At 38.6% G+C, this 12572-nt stretch overlaps 1 protein-coding gene across 4 annotated transcripts in view; it reads right to left on the minus strand.

The window, feature by feature from the left end:
* The window catches only part of TRIO (trio Rho guanine nucleotide exchange factor), a 256719-nt gene that overhangs the window by 135101 nt on the left and 109046 nt on the right, over positions 1-12572 (minus strand). For all 4 annotated transcript variants that reach the window (XM_075052205.1, XM_075052204.1, XM_075052206.1 and 1 more), the window contains exon 10: positions 6000-6122. In XM_075052205.1, coding sequence (XP_074908306.1) covers positions 6000-6122 — 123 coding nt within the window. The remainder of the gene's footprint in view (positions 1-5999; positions 6123-12572) is intronic.

Below are 12572 nucleotides of genomic sequence, written 5' to 3' on the forward strand. Positions count from 1 at the left end.
CATTGCTTAGCTCCTTATTTATGTCTATTCAAATGTCTCCTCAATCCAGAAGTTGGGAGCCTATTTATTCTTCCTTGGAATTAGTATTTTATATTCACAACTAAAATAAAAATCAGCCTAAATGACTGATTAATTGCAAACCGTCCTATTTCAATACTGGAAAAATCACTACAGTAATGGCCAAAAGCCTTTTCAAATGTGTATTATTAGAGGTGAGAAAGTCCTAGCTGCTGGTAGAAATGCTTAACATCAAATCCACACATCCAGCGGGAAGGTAGAAAGTGACCAGGCACAGAAGGAGAAAACTTCTCTCCATCCTTACAGAAGTGAGATTATCCAAAATTCACGTGTCAAGTGGATCATCATTTGTGAAACAGCAGCAACAGAGAAAGATTTAGAAGGCAGCTACGGCTGAATGTCAGAGTGGAATATTGTCCCAATACATGACAGGATTAACAAATGCAGATCAGCAGTCCTACAAGAGACTTGGGTAAAAGCAGAAAACAGAATGGGAGAAGTCTGCTACCTGATGTGCTGAGAGCGCTATGGTCCACAGAAGAGAGATGTTCAACAACTCTTAAAGCTTAGAACTTGCAGCCTGCATCTATATCTTCCTCATTAATTCAAAACAGGACTGATTCCAAACTTTCGCTATAATTTGGGTGCTCTTTTTAAGCCTAACCTTGGGGTTTTCATGCCTTAGAATGCTTCTCAAAACAGACTCATCAAGAAAGCATAGAAGGATGTTAACCTCTGGAGAAAACAGATTGAAGCCAAGTCTACACTAAAGAAGCTTTGCTTGTCACTACATCAGGTCTCCAGGTAAGTTTGTACTGCAGACTATAAAAAAAAAAAATTCTTGACAATATAAACTACACCCTTCTCTGCTCCCTTCTGCCCTTCCATCTTCTCCCAACCTTAATTACATCAGGTAAAAACGCTGCTTGCCAAGACAAATTAACCCTATGCAAATGTGCTTTCTTTGCCAAAAATACAGTATCACACCTCTAATTAACATTCTAATATCCCAAAAAGTTAAATCCAAGTCCAGCCCTAAAACTCAACTAAAGGACAGGAAATAAGAGCTCTCCTCCATGGTCTCAAGCAAATTACCAGGCAAGCCCAGGACAGATTACATGACTCAGTGCTGCTTTCATATATTTGGGGGGAATTCCCCCTTCATTTATTATGATCCGTTTATGTAAGGAGTAAAATCCATGCTGCTCCTTAATTTTGACTATGTGCATCTTAGCCCTTCCTTAACGTTCATCCATTTAACTGCAGGGAGAGGCAGAGAACTCCTCCCCAGCTTCCCTGGGAAAGCCTGCAGAGACTAACGCAATAAGCCCACCCTTTTCAGCGGGGAGCGCACCACTCAAGGCTCCAGATCACCGGCCCAGGACACGCTCTGAGCTGTGCTTTGGTGTTTTGACTTCCAGGGTTGCAGCTCACACGTCTTCAAGGGGCAGGGCTGCGGAGCCTGGAGGCACTCCTCGAACAACGAGGACTCCATCAACCCAGAGAGCCACACCCAGCTGCAGATGGTTGAAACAGAAGTTTCCCATTTTAATGAAAACTTTATCTCACATGTGAAGCATTGTTTACGAATTCCAGGAGTATCTTCCGCATAACACAGGCCCAGGCACATCAGACTTCTCTTTCTGTAAACTGCATGGTGAAATGCCTGTACTTAGAAACGATCCCAACCTAGATGCTGCTTCAAAAGGGGTTGCAATTCTCAAAACCTTAACAGCAGACACATGCCTTATCGCTAAAATTTCTCTTCCAAGTAGAGCTGAAATATAATATAAATATTTATCTTGGTAGATAATAACTGCTCTTTGGAACAGAAATCACAGCAAACAGACATGCTGTACTAACCACCACCTTTCCCAACTCTCTGCTTACTTCTAAACAATGCTTGGAGGAAAAAAAGTAGTAATGTGAAGATTTTGAAAACGTTGGTCCCAAGGGGCAGCCATCAGTTAGAAAACAGAAAGTTAGGCAGAAAGAGCAGTTCTCCCTTGAAGCTGCTTATGCCAGTTTCCTAAAGTGACAAAGGAGCCTTCACAGTGACAAATTCAACACAGAGTTTTGAAACAGATTATCTCCACTACCACACCCTCCCCAAAGCCCAGGAGAAAAGAAACAGCCTTGTAAGAGCTTTAAGAAGTTCTCTAGTCCGTCCTTCTATGCCCCAAGGCACGATCAACTATACTTGAGTCTTCAGTAGGCATTCTTCTCCAAAATGCTGAAAGACTCTCTGTAACAGAGAGTTTAGCACCATCCCCAGCAACATATCCCATTGCCTTCCTAGTCTTCCTGTTGAGAAACCTTCTCTACATACTCTTCAGAAAGAACAAACACCATATTTTTAGAAAGCATATGAAGTGACACATCATAGAAAAGTCAAAGGTTAAATTTAAGAGACTAGTGCAGAAATGAGTACTACTGACAAGAAATACAGCAACAGAAGTGAGCATAGGTATGGACTGAACTTCATACAAACTAGAGCTTATTGCACTATGGAGGGGGGAGAGACACACATGGATGGAGGGAGATTAACAGAGGTATACAAATCATTAAAGGTAGAGAAAATTAAGATAGATTACTCATTAAATACAGTGGATGCTATCACATATAAGCATCAGACAACACAGTTAAAATGAAAAAGCAGAAGTATTTTTCATCTAAGGAGCAATTAAATTGCATAAGTCATTGCCACAGGATCTGGCATACATTCCAAAAGCTTAAATGGGTTCAAAAAGTAGCTAGCCTAATTAAGGGAGGAAAAGTCCATCTGTGACTATTAAACACTGGTTCTGATGCATCCTTCAGTTCCAGATATCAAATAGGCCCATATAACTGGGAGGGTAAAGGTAACTTTTTAAGCATACAGTCCCTTTCCTTTATGCATCTGGTGATGGCCACAAGATACTCTAAGACATGGACCTTTACTTTGATGTATCAGAGCCATTCAGGGGTAAAGTTAAGAACCAGTTCAAATACATAACCTTTTTTCATAACCTTAAAGGAGGTGGGAACTAGTGGTGGTAGGGAAATGATAGGTGTATTCCAGTGAGGTTTGGAAAAAATCTTTCTTGTGTGTCTCTTGCACCAAGAAGACTTGATCTCTTTACTCAGATGCAGTCTGCACATGGAGAAAAGAACTTACCTGTGGAAAAAAGTCCCACTAATTAATTCTTGCCATACACTTTTCATGTTTTTTGAGCATAGACTAGTATCAAAAATCAGACATTGATCATAGTTGAAACAGGAGAAGCTGCCTTAGAATTCCATACAAAAATGCATGGAGAAGTACAACCCTATTGATCTGCATCCAGTGCTTCTAAGCTGGAAATCCATGCCCATAAGTGAATCAGTTATGTCAAAATTTGGAGTCTTGACTCTTTGACTAAATGGTCTCATGGATACAAAGATAATCATTGGGAGAGGGGAAAAAAAGAAAGAGAAAAAAAAGGGTAGGTAGAAAGTGAACTGAACTGGCTTCACATGAAAAGAACACCACAATTCTACAATAGTGGGTGCAAGTCAAAGTCTGTATGTGTAGCACAAATGTCAATACAACAAAATTTACGGAGGATTATTAGTCAGCTAAGTTTTAACTATCTAGTGTTTCTGTAGTGGTAACAAAAAGTGCCAAATAAAGAGAAACAAGCCTTCATTTCACATGAATTTTAAAGTGAATAATTTGCGAGCCCACAGCCCATTGACTCTGGAACTTCTTTTGTATTCGACACGTAGCTTATTTTAACATCTCTTTGAATGCCGTTGAGGAACTGGCACCTCATTCACATTAAAAAAAGAATGAGGGAGTAAGCAGAAGGGAAGAAAAAAGAAATAATTTTCACTCCCCTCAAAATCAGCAGTTAGCCTTCGATGAGGAACTTTTCAACATTACTCTTGGCTGCCTGCATTTGATGAAGCATTGCCATGCCACTGATAGTTCACTTGACGCTGCTTCCTCTCGACTTCTGACTAGAGCTGACTGAAACCCCCTGATTATGCCTAGGGTCCTATTAAAAAAAAAAAAAAAAAAGGCAACAAAACACAACAAAACAACAACAACAACAACAAAAAACCCCAAACCAAAACACAACAAAGACCTGGACCAACCAGAAATGTAGGTAGAGAATAAATTGGTCGACAGTTATTCATGCTTTAACAAGGACTGCAGATTGCTGTCTTATACTGGAACATAATCTTCCTTATAACACCAACAACAGGAATGCCTTTTGGGGCCTGCTTAAATTCAGTTTTAGAGCAAGTAAGAGGAACAACTCAGAGGGTGTGCCTCTCTTGGCAGTCACTACACATTCAAGAGTTAGAGATGAAAAAAATACTTATTAGATCATTTTGTCCATCCTTCTGTCAGTTGAAGATAGTCCCCTGTAGTATATTTAAGTTCTTTGACCAGTCTAAGTTTTCAGAATCTCCAAAAATAGAAACTCCGCCCATCCCCTAAAGAGATCATTTTAAACTCTAGTAACATTCAGTTTTGGGAAGTTTTTGCTAAGGATTTACTTTACAACTTTCTACTTTAAAATATAATGCAAATTAACAAGATGCTTTTTTAACATCCCACTAACAGTTCTACACACTTCATTCCCTTTGGTTACTCAAACATTTTTTTCTTCTTTGCTCAAATAACACAGTATTAAGTATGAGATCATTCAGGTTTTGCTAAGTGTCTTGCAGAAAGATTCCTGCTTGTCTGACCCAGAAAAATAAGTATTTCCACATGGAAAATATTACAGATTTTACTAAAAATGAAGTATTATGTTTGCATACGGAAAATCCAGCATGTTTATATACAAAACTAACAATGCTTATTATTTTGGAAAATTTTATAGGAAATCAATATTGAGGAAGCTTTCTGATGCTATTTCAAGTCCTCAGTCATTGGAGTGCTCTAAGACTGTATTTACAATAAAATTTTATTAAGAGCTTAATCATCCATTAAACAGGCAATCTGTAAACACACTTCTGATACATCCGCCATAGTAGGTGTCACGGCTGAGCTCCTGCATGTCACTTCAGAATTTTCTAATAATGCATCTTCTGAAGGACCACTGTATCAACCCTACGTTAATGAGATTTTTCTTGATGAAGCTTAGAGATGTTTACTTGTACCAATCATTAACATGATTGCACAGACAGCGCATGTTACTAGTGGGGAGGATTCTAGGTTTCAGCTTCTCATGGTTGTTATTCACCTCACGCCCCCTTTTCCAGGCTGCCACCCAAACCAACTTCCTCGTGTTTGCTCCCTGTATTCCTTAGTATCTTAGGGTCTTTCAGCTTGACCTTTTTCACAGAAAAGTGTGTTCTGAAGTTCTATCATCAGTTCCACTTATGGCTAGAGCCAGAGTCTTCCTATAGAAAAAGTGTTGGTATCAGTGATTCAGAACAGGAGGACATATACAAACTCAACTGTACTTAAAGAAAAAAAACAAAGCCAGGTTGGCCAGTTTGCTGGCTCACCTGGTTTCTTAGGAGTCCTCCCCTTCCCCCCCCATCAGACTGTTGTGGGGATTTGGGAGCTCCCCAAGCTTCAAGTCAGGAAGCAGGGCTTTCAATTCATCTCCATCCTCTCTTAGGGGCTGCCCAAACGTTTGAATACTAGAATTGCATGGAATTAAGTTACTTTAAGTGGAAAACTTTCATTCTTCTGCGAGTCAACATTTGAAAGCATGCTTTTGAAAATAGTAAAAATAAGAAATAATAATAGCAGCAGCAGCTCTGTTGGGCTTCAAGGCTCCCATTCTCTGTAGGACACTGGAAGTTTGTTTTTTCTTATTGAAGCTGGATTGCAAAGGAGAAATTAAATAAAAGCTTGCAACAGAAACAAAATAGTTCGTTCTGGGAACTGAATTTTCTGTAGTAGAGCTCGCTCTGCCCAGCCCTTCAGTGCCTGAGCAGGAATTTTTCATATATTTCCATGACAAGTGTACAGTCCTTCATGTGATTGTTTTTACCTGTGCAACCTCTTCAAAGTCTTCATGGCGTTTCTGCAAAGCTCTAGCCCGATGCAGGGATTTTCCCACTCCAGTATGTTTGCTAAGAAAAGCTTCTCCATGGTTTTCAATCCAATCCAACACCTGTGGTACAGAAGAGAGACACACAAAAACTCAGAGTGGATGTCCTGAATGTTGCAACAAAAAGACAACCATTCAAGAATCTTAAGAAGCTGTAACGGGACTGCTTATGAGGAACTGTACTGTGGGATTAAAACACAGTATTGCCATTGAAGGACATTAATTACATCTCATTAACTTTTCTCAGAGCTATAACTAGCTCAAACTAGCTAAATTGTATGATTTAAGATTATATGTTTATTTTGAAGCCTACCAAGGACAACCGCATTTCTACACATTCATCAATTTGACAGTAATCTGATCCAAGTGGCTAGACCCCTTGTGAGGGTGTCTCTGTAATCCATTTAAGCCTTCAGATGACATTTTTTTGTAATGTAACACTAATGGAGTTTGCACATTCCCAACAATGCTGGTGAATAACACAGCGAAGTTTTATTTTAGATGAGAAGTCACTTGTCCTACTGCATATTATTAAATCAAGAAGAAAGATTCAGTAGTAGAATTTTTAACTAACACAATAAAATTGAGTTGAAATCATTATGAGATGAATGACAATGTCTGCATTCAGAGAGTATGAAGGATTTTGCCCCAGTTCTGAAGAAGCATCTCCTCAAAACATCACAGAATTAATTGTGTATTGTAAATTTTATAGCTGAAAAAGTGAGGAACGAAAGACATTTTAAGGACATTAAAGCTTCCACTACAATGACTGGGCTGACAGCTTCATAAATAGTAAAAACTGTACATGTAATTACTTCCTGCCACTTAACACAAAGGATTACTGCACACATACCAAGTTTCTGATGAGTGAATGAACAAAAACATCTGGTCTCTTTCCAAACTAATACATCTTAGCCATATCTTCATTCATTAATTAGCTAGCATGCATACGGTATTTAATTCTTTGGAAGATACTCAGAGGTTGAAGAATGCTGTTCAGAATTAAAGACAACTGCATATAAGCAATTTTCTTAAGTCAGCTAACCATTTTTATACAGTATTTATGTAGTGGTATGGAATACTTTACCTAACATTTATCTCCAGTGTTCTTTTTTCTCTAAAACCTGAGTATTTCGGTTCATTTTGAATATACCTGCCAGAAACCTGTACCTTATCTCTCCTTATCTACTAGTGTCCTTTACTCCAATTCCTGAAGTTGGGCGAGGGTTTTTTTCCCCCTTTCCTGTACTGAAAGCATTTGACACTTACTATAACTAAAGAGACTTTTTGGTTGGTTGGTTGGTTGGTTTGGGGTTTTTTTGGCTTCCAAACAGACTTGAGATCCATTCCTGCAACATCACTCATGGCTACATTCAATACACATGTAATCCCACACACTATTCCCATACAAAACATTCATGCTTTCTTTAGTAAAAAAGTGAAACCATCTGGTGTGATTTTCTCATTTATCTTGACCGTTAGAATCTTTTTTTGGTTTGCAAACTCTCTCCTACTGGACATCTTCAAAACAACAAACAATCTGATAACACCATGTAATACGGCCATCTCAAATCACCAACACTTCACTAAAGCTCCATACTTCAACTTAAGCAATGTTTGTTTTTCCTAGTAAGTGTTGCCAAAAGAATACTATTGTGTTTTAGGTCAACATAAGTTTTCATTTGCTTCCTTCAAGGGAAAGTATTGATCAGAGAAAGAAGAGCGAGGAGCCAAACATGGCCTCAGTTATCTGTAAAGTTTATATTACCGATGCTTTTGACTAGTTTCAGGAGACTACTCTGCTTTTCTCATTACAAAAAGAGCTACAAGGAGACGTGTTTGGATGAGAGAATTAGACTGGACTCTGGAGACTACTAACAGTTATAAGCTAACAAATGAAATCAACAGCAAAATCTGTCCCAGAAAGCATGGGATGAAAAGCAGAAAGCATCCCAGGGAGAATGATTTTTGCTCCAAATAATGTTCAGTAACTCCTCAAGAGATGAAATTGTCATAGAAATCCAGTACACTGACATAACATGAACCAGTCAACTAGAGAAGCACTGCTGCCTCTAAGTGAAATCAGTATGAATACAAGTCTTATTAGTGCTTAGACTTCTTATCTTGATTCTTAACAAAACTGAGGACGTGCTCTTTATCTGGGAATTTCACAGCATGTAAAGACAGAGTCCAAGTTATGGTATGTCCTTGCCCATCGGTGAGAGGTTTCGCATACCACTTTGACCAAAGGACAATACCGTCACCTGGCACTGATATTAGCCATTTAACAATCTTAACTGATGCATTCTCTTCATCTTCCTCGGAGAGGTAAGAGTTACACAAACCATCATATGAACCCACTGAAGACTTTTCTACTAATACTGAAAGCACATGGAATTCTCTCTGGTAGTTCAGTAATACATAGGAGTTTAAGAGTCTCAATACTTTTCAGTGAAAGGGTGAATAATATTAGCTTCCACTGCAGCAAGTTGCTTTAATGATGCAATTAAGCCCTAACTGCAGTGTCAGCAGAATCATCCTGATGCCCAATATAGGATCTAGAAAAATATTTATTTTTCTAGCACCAATACTGAATATATGATAGGAGAAACTACTATGGAAAGATAGCTTCATTTCGACAAATTCATTGCTTATGACTGTAAAAATACGTGTTTTGTATATGCTGCTTGCAGAAATAAACAATCTGATCTTTTGCAAATTCAATGTGCTCATTTTCACCAGTCATTCCCACATTATTATCCAGTCCTTACCCCTCACCTCTTTACCTACTTTGTACACACTCACTTTTCTGATCTCCACCACTCACTTGGTGCTGATGTAACATTCAGAAGGGGAAGATGGAAATTTCTGCATTTCTCATCTTCAGGTAGTTAAAATGTAGAAACACTACAAAAGAACTCCCCAAAAGAACCTTCTTACACTGGAACCGCCTCCAAAAGCCACAAGGAAATCACCCAGTGAAATCAGTATTATGTTGATGCTGAGCAAGTAGCAAGCATTCTTGGCCCACCCTTCATTAGCCAAGGCTGAAACAAGTGACTGTTACAACAACAACTCGGACGTAGTCTTTGAGGCAAGCAGATCAACGAAGGAGAAGCAGCACATTTATCCAGAACCAACAGGGAAGACACACAAGGTCAGTAAGGCCTAATAAATGTATGTTTTGGAAAAAAAACTACTACAAGGATGTTTTACTAATCTTTGGCTTGCAAGCCATCATTAGGGCCAAAAACTTTCACCGTGTAAGTGTCAGCAGTATCACTCTACCAGAAACATTATCTTTACATTCAATTTTGACCTTTCATGGCCTAGCAGCACAAAACCCATGTTGCTACTGCAAGTCTGCTTTATTGCTTCGTATCAGAATCATCAGAGCCAGCTCCTTTCCTTAGGTGAAAGGCTGGTGTATATTATCCACTTGGTAAGCTCGTTAATTCTTAAGCACAAAATTATACTTTCATTGGCATGTTTTACATTAGAAGGGCTATTTTCAACAAGTGAGTGCAATAGCCAATGATTTGACTTCTTTTTTTTTTTTTTTTAATTAAAATAAACACCCTCTCTTTTGGTGTTAATATACAAACTAACCAGGAACTAGATCTCCTGGCATGCTTCTGCTATCTAAGGTCAAACTCTGAATTCTGTTCAGTTTAAGACTATCATGGGTTTTCACATTTCAAATTTCAGATTTCTGTAATTCACATGTTATCTACTATTTTTAATATTTAATGTGCCACTTTCCTTGCTACTTGCTCCAAGAAATTAGCAGATAATTCTTGGTGTATACAGCTAGCACCCCAGTGGTTTTGTTGATTTGGAAAGCTCCACTAGAAACACTTCACCAATACTTAACATAGAAGAAAAAAACTCAACCAGTTTTCTAAGGTGGAAGTAACACAAAACGAAGTACCAGCTCAACACAGCCATTTCCTTCCTCCAACTCAGCTCTGTCACTCACTTAACACTTCCATGAAATTAGTTATTTCATTATTCCAGCAGAAAACCACGCTGGCAGAGGGAAGAGGAAGAAGTCACAGACTCATGCTGAAGGACAGTTATAAATTCACTTACAATGCACTTGGTTGCTTGCCACTATGTACAATTTAACTATAAACAGTGGAAGAGAGCTGCACTTGGTTAATTTTGACATGAAAAAACCCCCCACATTTAACTTTACTGACAACAATTAAAAAAGGGTTTCATGCTAGTTTCTAAATCATGCTAGATAATCTTAATTGATTTTTTTAAGGTTTGAACAAAGACTAAGAAGCCCAAGAGAATATGCAAATGAAAACTAAAGTATTTTAAGAAAGTTGCTTCGGAGCTTTACATAAACCATTCCAGAATTGTCTTGGATATAAATTTAACCAATACCTCAAAACCAAGTAATTTCATGCACTGAATCGTGTCAATGATTATTCAACTGAAGACGTAACATTTCTCAGATAAATTAGATGATCTGATAAGGTTGTTTAGTTTTTCTTTTGCAAGAAGAAAAGAATCTTTACTATTCAAGATCACTTTTTTCCCCTGATGGATTTTCAAAGCTGAGGGAGCTACAATCTGCCAAAGCAAGGCTATTCCAGGGAAATACCATTATGTGCTTGCAGTTATCTTTAAAGCATCTGCTCCTGGCTATTAGATTAATTTGTCTGGTATGGATGTTGAATTATCATTGTCTTACAGCATGATCTGCGCTAAAATGTAAGTATGAAATGCTGTATTACGAAAGGGAACATTAACCACATTTCACATTGTGATTCATAAGGCAGTGCCCAAAATACACCATTATCTGAAAGTTAATTTAAAGTAACGTAACAAAGTGCTATACTTCCACATGCAACATTTCAGAAGCCTCCAACGTGGATGTTAACAGCCATTACAGGGATTAACCAAAGGACGACCCAGTCTCTGGCAGTGATAACTGCTGGATATTAATAGAAGGGCTTAGGAACATGGCAAGCAGGGGCTGCATCTCTGTACATAAGATCTAGTTTGAAATCTAAAGTGATTGATAAAGATGTGCATTAGCACCAAAGGCTGCAGCTTCAAACTGTCAAGAGTGTATCTTGGTATCTTAATGCAAGATCCGTCTTGCAAAGCATATAGAGAAACCAGAGGCGTAAACAGGAAGAAGGGAATTTCTCCAACCAGTAGGTAAGTCATGTACTGAGTAATGAGCCTAGATTGATTAACCCTCTTGAGCCAACTGGTTCATACTGAAAACTTCTGGTATACTCACAATCCACATGCACGATTTGAGTAACACATTTTTGATACTGGAAGTTATAAAACCAAGTAAACCTGCCTACTTTGTTTTTTCAAACCTGTGACTATTTATGTCCATGTTAAATGCACCGGTTCCAAGGGCTGACAGGTCTCATACAGAGAAGGAAAATCTAGTTTCTTGCTGAAGAACCTGGTGGTGACTCTATAATGACTTGAGTCTAATGAAGGGTTATTTGCCAACTTCAAAGAACAAAGCAGTCTCCGAGCTAACTCCTCCGCTCTAAGAGCTATGACTTAGGAAGGAGCAGAAAATGAGAATTTCCTACAAACATTTTATGACTCCCAAGATACTAAAGGCAAAGAGTAGGAACAGCACAGTGAGACTCTGTAGTATTTAATGAACACCTTCCCCCAGGAAATAAACTGCCTGCAGCCTGGCCTACAGGCCTGAAACTTGAATTATATATCTGGCAAATAACCTCAGGAGATCACTCAGCCTAGGTTGCCTAAGTAGGTCCTACTTGAATTGAATTCAAACTAGAGGAGAAGGTTCCAGGATCCAATCCCCACTTGTTGGCACTAGGCTACCGCTGGGAGGACTTACATTTTTCCTTACGAGAAGCAAACCACTGTGTTAATTTCAGTTTCTGAAGATTCCTTATGAAGCCTTTTAAGTTTAAGAGGTGATTCATTTGTGGGCTGTGCCTCATCAGTTTTGACAAGTGCCCTTCACTCACGCACTACTCATGCACACGCACGCACTACTCATGCAAGTACCAGCACTGTACCCTCCTGACTAGATACTATTGATGTAGTAATCTTGATGAAGAGCATCTAGGATTTGTACAATGGCACAATAGTGTTTTCAGTTTGGTTCTTTATGCCCTTCCTGACCATTCATGACATTGACTCTGCTTTCTTTTACTTTTTTTGTCAGACAAACATTTTTCATGCCTTTCCGCATGCTTTGTCACATGTGAGTGTTGAGAAGTTGGGTAACTGCCTGCCTTTCAATATATGCCTCTTTTTACATCAAAAATTAAGTAATGAAGTTCTAATAATTTTACACTTGATTTACTGCTTAAGTATTTTTAAGTCATTGTCTTCAGCTTACATGAAGAGATAGGCACTGCGTATAGAAGAAAGTTGAGCTAACAAGATTGCTCACTCTGCCCACCATCTGCCTGAATTAAGTATCTTTTTCATTACTGTAAATAATGGAAACCAGGTTATTTCATTCTCAACTGCTCACACCCAGCATCT

Source organism: Buteo buteo, chromosome 20 (genome assembly GCF_964188355.1).
Source record: "Buteo buteo chromosome 20, bButBut1.hap1.1, whole genome shotgun sequence".
NCBI lineage: Eukaryota > Metazoa > Chordata > Aves > Accipitriformes > Accipitridae > Buteo > Buteo buteo.